This window comes from Chiloscyllium punctatum, chromosome 10, assembly GCF_047496795.1.
Source record: "Chiloscyllium punctatum isolate Juve2018m chromosome 10, sChiPun1.3, whole genome shotgun sequence".
Taxonomy (NCBI): domain Eukaryota; kingdom Metazoa; phylum Chordata; class Chondrichthyes; order Orectolobiformes; family Hemiscylliidae; genus Chiloscyllium; species Chiloscyllium punctatum.
In genome coordinates this window covers 61,398,595-61,416,978 of record NC_092748.1, presented here as the reverse complement: position 1 = coordinate 61,416,978, position 18,384 = coordinate 61,398,595, and the positions used below count along the sequence as shown (strand labels likewise).

Sequence of the window (18,384 nt, the reverse complement as noted above, 5' to 3'; positions counted from 1 at the left end):
GCACCCAAACTGTTTGCATTTTATAATGTTGCCCAATCCCTTGACAACATGAACACTGATCCCCAAACTCTGTTAGGACAAAGTGCCTGATGACTGTGGCCAACTCCTGAAGTGGAATCTGATGTGCCCCTTGACTTACAATGACGATTGACCATAGCCTCCCTTTGACCCACAAGGGACTGCTGCCCTTAGACCCTAGACATGGACTGATGGACCTGCCTTTCCCTGAACACTAAAAAGCAATGCAAGCCCAGAGGTTGGCTGCCTGCAGTTAAGCACTAAACAGCCCTCCGACCGCACCAACACTCTGACCACACTCCCCTGACCCAACTTGAGCTAACCTCACTACTTGAGACCCACCCTGCCACCTGATTCATTCTCCCCTTACCTCAGTCACACTCATTCACCATAGTACGGAAAAGCTGTTTAAATATCCTAAAGTGTCTTGGTTTGTTAGCTATTAGATACTTAATGGAAAACAGCAGCTATCATTGTAAAAGGGGACATCATGGCTTGGAATCCCCAGGCAATCCTACACTACGATGAAGGACTTGGCAAACCAGGTATAGGCTGCATTTCTGAAGAATCCTGCTTTGGAGGTGCAAGCCAGAAATATGGAACTCCATTGTAGTATAAATAAAAAGAGTGAAATAGAATTCAATGATGATTGTCTCTCCTCAGAGGTTTGAGGCTATGTCTTTGTATACATCTATATTATATATGTAAAATTTCAAGAGTATTAATGTTTTATTGTCATTGCACCTGATAATGACCCATGATTGTAACATTATAGGACCATTCAGCACAGAAGTCAATGGTTAGCACTGCTGCCTCACAGCACCAGGGACCCCGGTTTGATACCACCCTGGGACAAACTGTGAAGTTTGCACGTTCTCTCAAAGTCCGTATAGGTTTCCTCCGGGTTCTCCAGTTTCTTCCCACAATCCAAAAATGTACAGGTTAGTTGGATTGGCCATGCTAAATTGCACATAGTGTCCAGGGATGTGCAGGCTAGATGAGTTAGCCACGGCAAAGAACAGGAAGACAGGGATAGGGTCACAGGGTTGGTCTGGATGGGATGGTTTTTAGAGGGTTGGTGTGAATTCAATGGGCTGAATAGCCAGCTTCTACACTGTAGAGATTCTATGATTTGTGCTCTGCCAATTTCAGCAGCAGTATTAAACATTCACCACAGGGTGGCAATATTGTGATGCATAGCCAAGCGAATGGTAGATGTATTGCTGAAGGCAGATTAAAGTCCATTGTATTCCTCTCACAGAGAACAGAAATCTGTGATTCCGGTTTAGTCCACTTTTGTATTTGCTGAGTAGCGTGGATGCAACCTATGGGACTTGCTAGCCTCTTTTTAGTGACAGTGTTGTCAATGTTGTGACCCTTTTGAATTGTCAACTGGCTCCTGCTCTATGTTAGCTGCCCCTGTTCCTGGTCTCACTTTGTCAGTCATCTGCTCATCTAGCTGCCTCACTTCACTCTGACATTCCCATTTGCCTGCCTCACTGGACTTGCGATGTAGCCCATCTGATGGCTAACTAAAGTTGCTTGTAGGAACCCTATGGTAACCATTTGGAAAAGTTGGTTCTCTCCAGCCTCTTGGTAGCCTTGAATTATTTTTTCCCTTCCTCTCTGCCATATCTTGCTTTCTACTTCCTCTGCCATACTAAACTCTGGGTCTTTCATTTCTATCTTCCTTTAGCCAGAAGCCTGTAGATACTAAATAAAGGCTCCAATTGATAAGGTTTTTGTTAAGAAGCAGTACTAGTAATGGAGAATAAAGACAAATAAAGACATTGATTTGCATATCAACCATGCTCGAATTCAGGGACTCTGTGCTTTTGCTTTTGAGAACTGCTCTGATATTATCAAACCTCTGGAGACCGTATAACAGAAGAAGTATAATTTTTGCATAAAATTTAGCTCTACAACTCAGTAAATATGTTTCTTATTATTTTAGTTTTATTTAACATTAAACTTCTTGCTTGTGCAAAACAGTGATTCTGTCATGGCTAGGAAGTATTTTGGTAAATATGCATGAGTGTACCATAGTTCACATCTGTTCAGCTTTGATGCTATGTTCTCATTTTGGATTTTCTGAAAATTCAAATTTGTGTAAATGGTTTGTACTAATGGTTCAAACATCTCCTGTGCTGTAAAAGGAGCAGTGCTGCATTTCTTAGAGTATTTAGATCTGGAACTTGCGACCTATTCATGAGAATAAGATCTCAGAAGGAGGTTATTCTGAGACTTCAGTGCAGAAGGAGGAGATCCGGTCCATCATGTTTGCCCTGGACCTTGTAGAGACCAGTACAATTCCTGCCACCAACCAGTTCTTTCTCCAAAATCCTGCAATCCTTTGGCCACAGGTATTAATCCAGTTCCCTTTTGAAAGCTGTTACAATTTGTCTCCACATTGAAGGTACAGATTCCAAATATGTTTAGAGAAGCATATTAACACACCCGTGTTGCTTCAGTCCACCAGAAATATTCCTTAAATCCCTCTGACATATCAGCAGATTTGGAACAATATCTCTTTCCCTCCCCCATTGTATCATTTTGTAAATGATCAATGGCCTTCTCAAGAACTGATTCTGTGAGCTGTTCCTGACCCTTCTCTCTACATATTTCTGTGTGCTTATGGCAGCACTCATCACAAGCCTATCCTACCTACAGAATTAACCAGGACTTTCTTTTTCCCCCTTGCTCATAGCTTCCAGCCACAGTTATGTTTATGACTGTTTTTGTGTTCTGCTTTTTCCAGGTTTTACTCTTGGGAAGTATTGATTCTAACCACCTACTGCTCTTTAAGATTCCTGCTGTCTCTTGCCTCTGAGAGGGTGCCTAAATAGTTCCCTTCCCTGTTCCATCTCAGGCTGAAAGAACAGCACTCAAAGTTGCAAGTTTCACTTCAGTGAGGCTGCCAGGCTGGCTGCTTTGCGAACATGTGCTATCTTCCACCCACGTTCAGGTGACCTATCTGTAGTACAGAATGTACTTTACAGTATCATCTGAGAATACCATGATGTACCTATTGTTCAAGTCCACACAGAAACAGCTATCATCATGAAATGTTTCAGTGGCTACAAGCTCTGAGTTTGTTACTTTGCAGTTTTAGTAACCTGAGATGTCTCTTTTGAAAATTCCATCCCTATGCTTGTGATAGTGCAAACAGAATTCCTACATTCACAAGGAGATGTGAGATGGGTCTTACTTAATAAGAACAATAGTATATCAGACATCACCCAGTCATAATTAACATTTTATTTCCGGATCTTAAAAGTGATAAAATATATTAAAATACCGGTGGCAGCTTAGCTAATGTCACCATTTAATTTTCACATTGAACTTAAGTATTAGATGCGAACAGATTGTGGGATGTTTGTAGGGCTGGAGAAGATCACAGTAATGGGAAAGTACATAACCATGAAGAGATGTGAGCATTGGCAGGATCATTTTGAAATTGTGATGTTGCTTCGATACAAGCCATTGTAGGCTCGAGGACATGGAGATGTCAAGGCAGTTAGATATGGGAAGCAGAGTTCTGGAGGGTAGAAGGCAGGGGTTGGACAGGACCTCAGTGGAATAGTTAAGTCCAGAGATAAGAGAAGGATTTAGCAACAGACAAGCTGAGAGACAGAGTGGGCCAATGATAGAGAGAGAGGAATAGATGCACTTAATAATGGCATAATAATAGATATGCATTTGAAGATTCATATCTCTGAGTTAAATATGACCCTTGGGTTGCAATCAGTCTGGTCCAGTCTCAGACTGTTGCTAGAGAGGCAGCCAGAGTCAGGAGCTAGGAATGGATTTTGGAATGGTTTCAGTTTTCCCAAAATTGAATTAGAAGAATTTTCAGCAAAAGCCAGACAAGCAAGCTGACAATTTTGAGATAGTGGATGAGTTAAGAGATGTGTTGAGGGAATGATCAGAGCAGCCAGTGTACATATATGACCGATGTGTTCCCTGAATGACATTTCCGAATTCTCCGGTGAGTGAATTGCTGGCTCGTTGAAAGGTGAGAGATCGAGCAGATCGCATAGTGTTGACTATGATGGTAGCCAGTCAATAAGAGCCAAGTTGATCCAGGGGGCTAGGATGACAATGTTGGATGAATCTATGAGGTGGCAGACCCCTAAGAACCTCCAACAGACCCCAAGGGGATCCTGGACCTCTATGTGAGAACCTCTGATCACATTCAATCTGAAGCAACTCAAATGATGAAATGCAAAGAATCTGAAAATTGTTTAAGGTCATTTAAGAAATGTCTTTCTGGGAGTTGATGTAATGCTGTTAACTGCAGTAAATACACCAGTCAGCTGATATGATGGTTAGCAGCTTGTATTCCTGAAGTAAAAGTTTTAGAACTGCACTGACTCCAGGAAGAAGCATTGTAAGGCTAAAGGCAAAGGGTTTAGTAATTGCAGGTGGAATTGAAATTGAGTGAGAATTACAAGCTGCATTTCATCTCCGTTGATCCAAACAATGTTTCTTTTCTGATCTAGCAAACTAAGGAAAAGGTGAAGCTCATCATTCAGCTGGCTGACAGTTTTGTGGAAAAGGGACATGCACATGCCTGTGAGATTAAGAAATGGGTCACAGCAGTCGATAAACGTTATCGAGATTTCTCACTGAGAATGGGAAAATACAAATCATTTTTGGAAAAGGGCCTTGGAATCGCCTCCGAGGTAAGCAGGAGTCACTCTGCCTCATTGTGTAACACTTCGGGAATGATTCTTATGGGAGCTTTGTCACTTTCGTTTTCAAGAGGATGTCTATCTGACTGCAGAACCCCTGAGCCAAATTTAATTACAGACTTTTTGCAAGCATATCCGAATCAAAAAGTAATGCCATGAGTTTCCTTAGATTTTTAACCATTGTGCTGTAACATCATTGCAGCTCTCAAACACATTCTCAGTCACCACCTCTGGAAAAGTTCCAGCAGAGCTGGAGCAGGAGAGAATCTTAATCCCAAATCTTCTATCTGGAATGCTGTGTTAAATGCTAACACTGGCCATTTAATGTGTTACCAAAACATGACACTGTTTGAAAGGAGTCAACCAGCATTCATTAGATTTTAGATTTTTTTCATGGGAAAATTCCTCTGGCCTTACCCAAAGTTCTGAATCATACTTGTACTATTTAATTGAGTACTCAGCGTTTCTATAACTGTTCTATAGTTAAACCAAAGTGAGTTAACATTCCAATAATTATAACATTAGACCCTCTCAAAGCACTGTGTAGAATTAATAAGAGCACTTGCTTAGCCCTGCAGAACAGTGCAAACAAAATTTGATGGTCAGTGACAGGGTGGATGTCAAAAGGATGTTTCCTCTTGTGGGAGAATCTAGTAGGAGATATCATAGTTTAAAAATAAGGGATTGGCAATTTAAGACAGAGATAAGAAAGCACTCTTTTTCTCTCAGAGGGTTGTGACTCTTTGGAATTCCCTTTCTCAGAAGGCAGTGGATACACAAACTTTAAATATTTTTAAGTCAGAGGAAGGTAGCTCTTGACTTCCAAGGAATGAAAAAATGATCTGGGGTATATAAGAGTGGAGATTGAGGTTTAAATCAGATCAGCCATGATGTTATTGAATGGTAGAGGAGGCTCAAAAGGCCATGTGACCTATTCCTGTTCCTTGTTCATATTGTTCAATCAGTCATGATTGTGTTAAATAGAAAAGCAGGGCTAATGGGCTGAATGGCCTTCTCCTGTGCTTATGTTCCTATAAATGGTTTAAAACGAAATGTTTGGACTGAAGCATTTTCTTGAAGACAAGCATCTCCAGATCCTGAACATTAATCAAAAGTACAGACTTTTCTAAGTAAATAGTTCTGCCTCGTGAATATGATTGGTCCAGTAATAGTTCAGCAAAATCACAAAATGGTATTTTTTTGTACAGTGAATCCATTTCCTAGACTATGGACTGGATATCATATGATCCTATCAGGTATGTTTCAGTGTTGGGGGTTTGTTAAAAGATCATTTGACACTAATGTATCCTGCCCACACCATAAAATGATTAGCAGAGTAGACTGATGGGAGCAGCATCCCAATTTTTAAAAATGGTGTTCTCTCTTTTCCCATGGGAACCTTCTTGAGAAGATAGTACACTGCCTTCCTACCTAACTGTGTTTTTGTCAAAACACACCCCTCTCTCCCCTTCCCTTTTAGTGGCCTCACCCCACCTACCCCAAAGCTGGGAAAATGGTCCCTACTCAACAGCCTTAACTGACTTATCTCATTCTGGGTCAAAAAGTGTGGCGCTGGAAAAACATAGCAGATGAGGCAGCATCACAGGAGCAGGAGTATCACTGTTTTGGGCAGAAGCCCTTCATCAGGAATGTGGGTGCAGGGGAAGGAGGCTGAGAGATAAATAGGAAGGTAGGGATGGGGCTGGGGGGGTAAGGTAACTGGGAAGGTGACAGGTAGATGCAAGTAGGGAGTGATGGTGATGGATCAGAATGGAGGGTTGAGTGGATAGGTGGGAAGGAAGATGGTCAGCTAGGACAGGTCATGAGGTGGTACTGATTTGGAGGGTTGGATCTGGGATGAAATGGGGGAGGGTAGATGAGGAAACTGGTGAAATCAACGTTGATGCTGTTTGGTTGGAGGGTCCCAAGGCGGATGATGAGGGATTCTTCTTCCAGGCATGGGTAAGATTTGGCGATGGAGGAGGCCAGGACTTGAATGTCCTTGGCAGACTGGGGAGGGGAGCTGAAGTGGTCAGCTACAGGGCGGTAGGGTTGGTGGTGATGTTCTCTGCAAGTTGGTGTCCTGTCTCCCCAATGTAGAGGAGACCATATCGAGAGCAGCGGACACAGCAGATGATGTTCAAGAAAATCTCTGTTAGATCTGGAAGGATCCTTTGGGGCCTGAGATAGAGGTGAGAGGGTGGTATGGGTGCAGGTTTTACACCTCTTACAGCGGCAAGAGAAAGTTCCGGGAGTGGAGGATGGATAGGTGGGGGGTATGGACCTAACAAGGGAATCAAGGAGGGAATGGTCTCTGCAGAATGTTGATAGGGTTGGGGAGGAAATATAGATCTGGTGGTGGTGTCTGACTGTAATTGGTGGAAATGGCAGAGGATGATGTGCTGTATCCACTGTTTCTTGGGAGCAAAAGAGCATTTCCACACTATGACATCCGAGATGGCCTCCTATTTCAAGGACTGCAATTTCCCCTCCCACATGGTTAATGATGCCCTCCAGCGGCTCTACTCCACTTCCTACACCTCCACCCTTGAACCCCATACCCTCTAACTGTAATATGTCAGAACACCACTGGTCCATACCTTCCACTCCACCAACCTCTGGATACAACGCATCATTCTTGATTCTCCTGCTCTTCGGATGCTGTCTGACCAGCTGTGCTTTTCCAGTGCCACACGTTTTGACTCTGATCTCCAGCATCAGCAGTCCTCACTTTCACCTTATGTCATTCTGGGTCGAATGAGCCATGGACAGTGCCCACTATGGAGCTCTGGTATTGCTGGTACTGTTCGAGCTACCAGCCAATCAGCTTGAACTGCAGCTCCAGAGGGTGAGGCTTTCTCTGTCTTGGGGCAAGGTCTAACGTACCAGTTCTTCAGCCTAGCCACAGAACACTCTGGCTTGCAGGGCAAGCTTCCTTCTGGTCTATCAACTTATTCCTGACTTCCCTTCTGAGAGAACAAACAATCTGCAACCCAGTGAATTTTCTGCCCTATGCTTTCTTGTTGGCTCATTTCCCCAAGTAGAATGTTGGACCCTTAAGCAGTTTGTATTTGAAAACATTTAACTGCAGAATGAAATGTGAACAAGCTACTCTGTAAATTCACATTCATCTTTTGTCCTAATTTAAAAAGATTACATTAGTTCTTTTTCAATACACATAGCCTCACAATGCTGGTAAGGTATTAGCTGTGCCCTTGCAGTTACTGTGTAAACAGGTTTTACCTGAGATTCATAATGCTTTGTTGCTAAGGTAATTGATCAAATATACGTGTAATACGACACCTCTGAGTCATAGATGTGGCCACTTCACATTTAATTAGTTGATTTTGCCTTCAGTTATCTATTAAATAGAATATTTTATCATCTTGAAGTTACTAGGCTGGGAAAACCACAGATTGAGAGTGTGTGGGACCAAGGGATATTGGGATGACCAAAGTAGACTGAGTTCCCTCTAAAAAAAAATCCCAACACAAATTGCACCCATCTTCCTAATGACTCACACTATGAAAGGTAATTCAGTACATTTCCCCTAATTCTGTTATGTCTATTTCTCACCTGCCATTGTGGATAAGCATCAATGTCTTAAAGGCACAGTGTGTCATGATCCTTCAGTAAGGTGGAATTATTTGATATTTGAAATATTGATCGCCATAACTTTAGGCCATGTCTTTGGACGTATGACAAGAAACATCATTTGGACACTTTTACATTTTGAATTAATCTTGTAAACCATGGATTACAGTAGAATAGGGATGTGAGGGCTACACAATATGTTTCCCAATGGGAATCATATTTATACATCTTTGTGCTGAAGAAGTTCAACCTAAGGATGGCGTGGTGGCTCAGTGATCAGCACTGCTGCCTCATGCACCAAGGACCCAGGTTCAATTCCAGCCTCAGCCGACTGTCTGTATGAAGTTTGGACATTCTCCCTGTGTCTGCATGGGTTTCTGCCAAGTGCTCTGTTATCCTCCCACAGTCCGAAGATGTGCAGGTTAGGTGGATCAGTCATGATAAATGTGGGGCGATGGTGGGAGTCTGGGTGGGATGCTCTATGGAGAGTTGGTGCAGACTTGATGGGCTGAATGGCCTCTTTCCACACTTTAGGGATCTATAATCCTAATAGGAGGTGGCCAGGGTATCCTGATTAAGCACCAAAAGTGAGTTAAACCAACTTGATGTTCCATCATCCCCAGCTGGATCAAAAGGTCCATACAGCTCTTGAAGATTTATCCATGAGCTGCATTTGCAGCCTGTATTTAAATTATCTGCATATGGTGGAGTAGCTCTATGTCCCCAAAGTTACAATGTTTCTACTAAGGTGTGCTGATATGCGGACTTACTATATCTGGGAATAGTAATGTCTCTTAAATATAATGAAATATTGACCTCAGATAATCCTACAGTCTTTTCTTCTAATGTGTTTTGTTTAAATGAACTATGATATTTGATTGTTGAATTCCTGGCTTGTGTTTGATTTGTAGGACAATAAAGATCTAGAACTGGACATCATTCCAGCGAGTCTCACTGACCCAGAGGTTAAGCTGCGAGATGCCAACCATGAAGCTAATGAAGAAAAAAGAAAATCTGCCAGAAAGAAAGAGTAAGGCTCAAGTTATGATAGTGTGGTGTTACAAGAAACCAGTTTTTCGGAGAAATTCATTCACTACGTTCCTCGGATGAAAGGGATTCGCTCATGTAGAAAGATTGAACAGGCCTGTGGACTTTAGAAGAATGAGGTTTCTTATTGAACTGTAAAAGATCTTGAGGGAAGTGGATAGGATGGATACAGAACAATTTTTGCTCTTATGGGGGAGAGTAAAACTATGGATCATATTTAAAAACAAGATATCTCCCTTTTAAAACGGGGATGAGAAGACTTTTTTCATCTCAGACAGTTGTTGGAACGTGAAAATCTCTTCCCCAGAAGGTAGTGAAGGCCGGGTCTTTCAATTTATTCAAGGCTGAGTAAGATGGATTGTTTATAGACAAGTGAGCCCAAGGTTATGTGCTAGGGACAGGAAAGTGGACGTAAGATCACAATCATATCAACCATAATCTCATTGAGTGGTGAAGCAGCTTGAAGATTCAAATTGCCTACTCCAACTCCTAAGTCTTATGTTAATAACAATTGATGAAATGAATTTATTTCTTGCCATGCATTTACCTGTGTAACAGAATGGGCAAAGCAGGAGGCAATGTACAATGCAAAATGTTAAAGCAATAGGATGAAATACAACTGGAAAGATCGGACCTGCTGCCCGTTGCATTAATGTCTGGGAACTGCATGTGAGTAATTAGCAAGGAAGGAATTGAAAACCTGGGCTTAAGGTTTATTAGAGTAACGGAAAAAGCTGCAAATTTGCCAAGTCATTTTGGAAATGAAATTAGTAGGTTTTTATTTGATGCTGGTACTAAGGTGATCATGGTCAGAGTTAAGTTACAGATTAACCATGTCCGGGATGAATGGTGGGATAGGCTGTCCACATACTTTCCTGATGATAGCTTGGTAGCTTTCCAGCTAGCCCCCTCAAACCATTGCTCATGTCAATGTAAGGCTATAGGATGAGGCAAGAGAAAGTGAGGACTGCAGATGCTGGAGACCAGAGTTTAAAAATGTGATGCTGGAAAAACACAGCAGGCCAGGTAGCATCCGAGGAGCAGGAGAATCGACGTTTCGGGCATAAGCCCTTCTTCAGGAATGAGGCTGATGTGCCAGGCAAGCTGAGATAAAAGGTAGGGGGGAGGGGATATGGGGGAGGGGCGCTGGGAATACGATAGGTGGAAGTAGGTGATGGTGAGGGTGATAGGCCGGAGAGGGGGTGGGGGCGGAGAGGTCAGGAAGAAGATTGCAGGTCAAGAGGGCGGTGCTGAATCTGGGGATTGGGACTGAGATAAGGTGGGGGGAGGGGAAATGAGGAAGCTGGAGAAATCTACATTCATTCCTTGTGGTTGGAGGGTTCCTAGGCGGAAGGTGAGGCGTTCTTCCTCCAGGCGTCGTGTGGTCAGGGTCTGGCAATGGAGCAGGCCAAGGACCTGCATGTCCTTGGCGGAGTGGGAGGGGGAGTTAAAGTGTTCAGCCACGGGGTGGTTGGATTGGTTTGTGCGGGTGTCCCAGAGGTGTTCTCTGAAACGTTCCGCAGATAGGCGGCCTGTCTCCCCAATGTAGAGGAGACCACATTGGGTGCAACGGATACAGTAAATGATGTGTGTGGAGGTGCAGGTGAATTTGCGATGGATATAGAAGGATCCATTGGGGCTTTGGAGGGAGGTGAGGGGGGAAGTGTGGGCGCAAGGTTTTGACACTGCTGAACTGCCAGTCCTCTGAGTGGGGGCAAAAGAGACAAAAAAAAAACTACAGATGCAGGAATCCAAAGTAAATAGGCAAGAGGTTGGAAAAACACAGCAAGGCAGGCAGCATCAGGAGGTGTAGAAGTCGACGTTTCGGGTGTCACCCTTCTTCAGTCTTCTGAGTTGGCCAGCAGTTCTAGGGGGCAGGCTACTGTCCTTAATCGATTAGTAACTCTGGTGGCAGGCTTTTGATTGGCTGCCACAGATAAAATGCCACCCAGGGCCCTGTACCATGTCTGCCCCAACCGCTCTCCATCCCTATGGCCCTCAGCCCTAGCTCATCTCCCACCTCCCACTGTAGCAAGGATACTTCTTAACTAGAGCTTCAACCTCTGCTGAAAAATTCAACCAAGTGTGTGCTTTAGATTGAGTGTGCATGCCATGTAGGTTTTGAGCTCATTCACCTATCTACTTAACTGACAAGGAAGCAAATAATTTTCACTTTATCATTCACAGAATTGATCAACTCATTGTAAGTGATAGAAAAAAATACATGTGAATACAATGATAATAACTTACACTGCAGATTAATTTTAGTACTGAATTCTCAAGGTATACTTGCAAACGGCAACGAACAGTGATGGTTTGTTTAATTGCAACTTCCCTCTTGCAAAATATGACTCATCTGTTTAATCACAAAGTATCTTTCGGACTGACTTGCTTTTATTTTTGACTAGGTTCAAGGAATTTACTGAATCAACAATTGTAGATGAAAGAACCAATTGTTTTGACTAGATAGGAAAACAGACAGGAATGAGCAGAAATGTTGACAGCCTTCTGAAAAAAAATAAATGTTGAGTTTATTGATTAATCGTGCAATGATACCTGTCGTATCTCTGCTCTGCTAGTTGTACAACAAGAATACAAATCAGGGTGGAACGTGAATTCACAACTGAATTGTGATTCAGGTACTTGTCATGTGAGCAAAAGAATGCAACACTCTTTGACTGCCAGTAATCCATTTCAGTGTGATAGCCTGGGAACAGTTTCATCTGTCCATTTATTTAACAATAGAAATACTGCTCTGGTTATATCATTTTATGATGATGATTAAATTCTGCACTGTACAGTGCTATTAGTTGTTACTTTTATTGTCTCAGGACTATATTCATCAGCCTTCCAAAACAAACTGCAATCACGAAAGCTGAAAATTTATCAATGTGAGCAGGATTTGTCAATTAGAAGAAATTAGTGTGTCTTTGCTTAAACCTGTGCCTTTGTTACTTTTATTTTCTGTTTCAAATTATTGCAACAGAGTTTGAGTCAATCAGCACTGTTATGTCAATGTTGGAGCCTTTACACCCATTATTGGAATCTCTGGAATGCTTCTCCTGATTGCTTTGTCACATCAGCTGTCATTGCCTTCGGCATCACTAAAACTATGCAAATCTTAAGTTTTTTTTTCTTAACAGAACTATGGTTACAATTATCTGTTCCCATTCAAATGTCAGTCCTTTTCCATAAACTCAAGGCTTGGGCATGGGTAAGGTCTGTGGCAGTCAATCAACAGCCTACCACCAGGGGCTACTAGCCGACTGAGGACAGTAGGCTGCCCCCTAGAGCTGCTGGCCCACTCAGAGGACTGGCAGTTCAGCAGTGTCACAGCTAAAAATGGTCACTGCCTTTAAGTGTGAAGGGTGTAGGTTCAAGTTCCATTTCAGAGGCAACATTAAAATCTGGGTTGTCACTCCAGTGCAGAGGGAATGCTGGATTGTAAACATGTCAGATATTAACAGATGCCCTGTTAGAACTCTCAGGTGGTTGTAGATTTGACAATGTTATTCAAAATCATGAAGGCCCAGGATAGAGTGGTTAGGGTAAAATGTTCACATTGGTTGAAGGATCGAGAACAAGAGCGTACCACTTTCAAGTAATGAACAAAAAGAAACAATGCTGATAGAAGAGAAAGCCTTTTTGTGCATTGTTAAGTATGAAAGCATTGTCTGAGAGTGTGGTACAGGCAGGTCTACAAGTCGTTCAACCAAAAAGTGAATTATTATCTGAAAGAGAACAATGTGAAAAATTCTGAGGAATAGCAGGGGAATGGTCCAGTGTTGAATGCTGCTGCAGAGAGTAAATAAATATGACTGCCTGAATAGCCTCCTTCTATGGTGTAACAATTCTCTGATTCTGTAAAGATCTCTGGGTGGTATTTTGAATTTCTAGTCATTTTCATGTTATCATGTATCATACTTAACAGGAAAGTGACAATCTAGTAGTATTAATACTGGACTATTAATCCCGAGATTGGGTTGAAATTCCATCAGGACAGATGATGGAATTTGAATTCAATGAAAATCTGGAATTAAGAGCCTAATGATGATCATGAATCCATTGTTGATTATCGAAAAGACCCATTTGGTTCACTAATGTCCCTTAGGGAAGGAAACTACGACCCTTACCTGATCTGGCCTACAAATTGTGCTAAAATCTACACAGGGTTTTTCCCTAGATTTTCAACATAAATTCACCTATGTTTCACCAAGCAAAAAAGCTTGCCACGAATTGTGCAATCAGTGTTTTAAAATGCAATATTTGTTCAAAAATTAAAACTTTAAAGCTTTAAAACTATATATTGATAAATTTAAAAGGAATGTGTGCAGTTTGATTAATAGAGCTGAAATGTAAGCATGTTTAGTCACAGCAACAGACCGCTATCTGTGAGTAGCCCAGTTTTAAATTACGGAAGTCTAGATTAGAGTGGTGCTGGAAAAGCACAGCAGATCAGGCAGCATCCGAGGAGCAGTAAAATCAATGTTTCGGCAAAAGCCCTTCATCAGGAATACAGGCAGAGTGCCTGAAGGGTGGAGAGATAAGTGAGAGAAAGGTGGGGGTGGGGAGAAAGTAGCATAGAATACAATAGGTGAGTGGGGGAGGGGATGAAGGTGATAGGTCGGTCAGGGGGGAGGGTGGAGTGGATAGGTGGAAAAGAAGATAAGCAGGTAGGACAAGTGCTGAGCTGGAAGTTTGGAACTGGGGTGAGGTGGGAGAAAGGGAAATGAGGAAACTGTTGAAGTCCACATTGATGCCCTGGGGTTGAAGGTAATTCTAAAAATATAAACAGACTTATTCTCTAGTGACATTCCTATAGAACGTCAGTCTCAATAGGGAATCACAGTCAAAGCATTTTAAAGTGTCCTTATTAATGATATTACATTCAAAATAGCCTCCTCAAATGTCTGCAAGCAAGCACAATTATTGAACCTAGCAACATTTATTAATTAATCTTGAGGTGGTGCCAGTAATATGGGTTGGCTAACTTCGAGCATGATGTATTTTAAACCAGCAAAAAATTGTAAAAACTCAAATAGTTGACTTTTGATTTTAAAATTTCCCTAAATCATTTGCATTAGTTACACTTATTTCAGTTGAATTGTGCCAAAAACACCAGGGGAACCAAGTTACAACTCTATCCCACTGATGTTAAATACTTCAAGAGACAGTTCCTGAGATAGCAATCTAGTCTTACAAAGTACTCTACTGTTGTGAAAATTAACTCTTCAAAAACAAAAGATTAATCTTTGCATGGTTAAAAGTCACACAATACCAGATTATAGTCCGACATGTTTAATTGGAAGCACTAGCTTTCAGAGCGCCGCTCCTTCATCAGGTGGTTGTCCAGCTGATGAAGGAGCGATTCTGCGAAAGCTAGTGCTTCCAAATACACCTGTTGGACTATAACCTGGTATTGTGTGATTTTTAACTTTGTACACCCCAGCCCAACACCGGCATCTCCACATCATCTTTACATGGAAATCAGCAAGTATGCAACAGATCTCTGCTGTTGAGTAGGCTCACATTTTAGTAAAAATAACTCTTTGAATAGCAAACCAGCTGTAAATCAGCTGTGAGAATTTGTGCCAAGACTGTTGATTGCATCTGGAATATTTGGAAAAGCGATAGCTGCAACTCCATGGTGAGTAGGCCTGCTCAAATAAGCTAAATTTTGAGAAGATTAAGAGGACTCTTTTTGTTGACTTGTAAAAATGGGTTACAGCTGTGGCTTGTGCTTTAGAGGCAGGTTGTATGGATTCTTGTATGATTTCCTAGTTGTCTTGTTCAAGAAATTTCAATGAAACAAGAATCAATATTTAGGTTGGGATTAATATGCAACAATCAGTTTTCCTATTTCCTGTCTAAATCTTTCTAGATTAGAAAATCTATTTTATTACTTGTTGCATTCTCCGACGTGTACCATTTTAATCATGAATTGGATAGAACATTCTCTCTGTTTATTCTCCAGGTTTATAATGGCTGAACTCCTCCAGACTGAAAAGGCATATGTTCGGGATTTACATGAGTGTCTTGAGGTATGCAATATGCTTTTTTTCTGTCCTATAGACTGTCTAATGTATGTTCAATCCTGTGGTGGCAGCTTCCGTTCAAATTGTCAACAAATTTCTTCCTAAATAACATTTTAATGTGCTCTGAGTTGAAGGTATATAGTTTGGAATGCACTTTCTACTTCTTGATAATACAAAATTGATGATAACTCCAAAGAGTATTCAACTTGAAGTGCACGAAACAGATGCTGTGTAAGTTTGACTCTGTAAGAAGTAGAGCTCCATAATAACGTCAAACAGTAAATGTTCATTTCTCAATTCCTTAAAGGAGTATTTGTTGGATCCCTGAACTACTTAAGCAACTCAGAAGCAATTTTAGGACTGATTTTAAATGCTTGGAGAAATTTCTCCCACTTGCAAGATTTTGTTCAGAATCTGATTTAGAGCCAGCCAGTATGATCAGTGTCCATGATTGGATCAAAAACGTTGGAATCTAGTTCCTGTTTATCTAAACCATTCATGTATTTCTTTTGGCTGACTCTTTATTTTCCGTATCCCTTCATGTTGCATTCAGATAACTGCCAACAGCTAATCACTCTGGTCTGGAAACCTTATTAAAACCAAGTTAAAATCGCACAACACCAGGTTATAGTCCAACAGATTTAATTGGAAGCACACTGATGAAGGAGCTCGTGTGCTTCCAATTAAACCTGTTGGACTATAACCTGGTGTTGTATGATTTTTAACTTTGCACATCCCAGTCCAACGCCGGCATCTCCAAATCATTATTAAAACCAATACAGCTTCTTTACTGAATCAATTAGAACTCTTTTACAGTTTCTCATTAAGAAATGTTTTATTCGTCAAGACCTTCTGCCTATCACCCTAACTTTTCTTGGTGCCTCTACCACCTTCCACTGGCATAAAAACTTGCTTCTATTTTGATGAAAGCTCATCAGCTGAAATATTGGGTGGATTCTCATACTTTCAGTGGTGGTGGTTTGAAGCCAGGAATTTAATTTAGTTATGAGATTTGTTGGAGGATTTGAGCTATGGGGGAAGCTGAATTGTTTGGGGCTGAGGGGTGACATTATGGAGGTTTATAAAATCATGATGGGCATGAGTAGGATAAATAGACAAAGTCTTTTCCCTGGGTGGGGGAATCCAGAACCAGAGGGCATAGGTTTAGGGTGAGAAGGGAAAGATACAAAAGGGACCTCAGGTGCAACTTTTTCACACAGAGGGTGGCACGTGTTTGGAATGAACTGCCAGAGGAAGTGGTGGAGGCTGGTACAATTGCAACATTTAAAAAACATCTGAATGGGTATATGACTTAGAAGTGTTTAGAGGGATATGGGCCAGGTGCTGGCAAATGGGACTAGATTAGGTTGGGATATCTGGTTGGCATGGATGAATTCGACTGAAGGGTCTGTTTCCATGCTGTATATCTCTATAACTCTATGTGTCATACCTGACCCCCTGCCACCTTCCTGTGTACACTACACTCCAGTTTTAGATTGGAATGTCCAATGTCAAGCTTCCTGCCTCACTGCCAATTGAGGCCTTTAAGTGGCTAATTACGGATCACTGAAGGGCATCTCTAGCCACTGCTGAGATTAAACTAGCTACAAGCAGTGAGTTGCCATGCAGCGTGTCCAACAGGTAAAATGGTGTGACACCAGGATGGAATGTGAACGTCTTGATCAAAGACAATCTGTTCCTGATCAAGGAACTAGTAATTGGGCAGGGGGGTGATTGCTGAGGCCCACCTACATCTACCATTTCTTCTGATTACTCCTGCTCCCCTTTTCCCCACCTTTGAAACAGCCTCCCTTCTCAATTAACATATCTTCCACTTTGTATCTCTGTGATTCTGGGTGTCTTTTTGGCAGCAACCACACTGCTGGATTCAAGAGTTTTCAGCCTCGATTAACTGGCTGTTCTCATTGTCTGAGATACCCCAAATGGCCACAAGTCACCTCCCTAATATATAACTGGCACTAGACTGGGCAGACCTTACATTTTTCGTCTCCATAGGTGCTGCCAACTGTGCTGAACATTTCCAGCAATTATTGTTTTTATTTTGGATTTCTAGCATCTGCAGTATTTTGCTTCTTTATGCGTTTGTTTCCTCATCCTGTAGTAATCCATGTCATTTATGAGTTACATTGTCAACTAATGCACAAATATAATTACTAATTTGCAAAGAAAATTCATTGAGTAAAATTTCTAAGTGTTGATAATCTAGTTAGGAGCTAGCTATGTCTTTTATACAGGATAGATGTATGGCTGCAAGATTGTCAATTAATACTCAGATCTATAAAAATGTCAGACTAATAATGAATATTTCCACTCAACCTATATGACAGAATCAATTTATACCAAAAGTATGCTCTTCAAATTTGAGAATTTAAGAAAGTCTTCATTAAAGCATTCAGTCACTAGGAGATGCTATTGCTCATTTTCATTTGATGGTGTAATGATAAATCAAAGGTAGATTTTAGAACCTACCAAAGAACATTAAAAGCAAAAACATTTTGGAAATTCACTATCAAACTACTCTTTTGCGATACTTAGAATTATTGGTTGAAAACCTGATGAGCACAACCATCTCTTGAGTTTCTTTATTGTTGTTTGATGTTTAAAGTTAATGTATTTTCCAAAATAATTAATACTTCTTCGTATTTCTTTGCAAACTGACATCTGAAAATGGAATGAAATGTATAAATTAAGAAGAAATACCATGTGACATCAGCACAAGCATCCTTTCTGCACTTCAATATTTACAACTAGTGCCAAATAACTCAAAAGGACAGATTCTGTCTGCCCTTTGATGATTTAGTGTTCGCCAATTTTATTAGGTTCACCTGCTTCCATGTCATTAAACATTACTAGAATGGAATGTTAACCAGATAGGTGGATTCTGATTTTTTCTGTGCTGTTCTTTTCTTGTGCTGCAAGATGCAGGATGACTTCCTTTCCCATTTTTCTTTCCTGCCTCAGGAAAACATTTCTTA

General features: G+C 41.3%; 1 protein-coding gene across 6 annotated transcripts in view; it reads left to right on the top strand.

Annotated features, from left to right (window-relative positions):
* Positions 1–18,384, top strand: part of kalrna (kalirin RhoGEF kinase a) — a 753,406-nt gene that overhangs the window by 459,495 nt on the left and 275,527 nt on the right. For all 6 annotated transcript variants that reach the window (XR_011961692.1, XR_011961693.1, XM_072579334.1 and 3 more), the window contains 3 exons: positions 4,521–4,703; positions 9,218–9,336; positions 15,328–15,394. Coding sequence is in view for 4 of the 6 variants with exons in the window: in XM_072579334.1 (XP_072435435.1) it covers positions 4,521–4,703; positions 9,218–9,336; positions 15,328–15,394 (369 nt within the window). In the remaining 2 variants the exon portion in view is untranslated. The remainder of the gene's footprint in view (positions 1–4,520; positions 4,704–9,217; positions 9,337–15,327; positions 15,395–18,384) is intronic.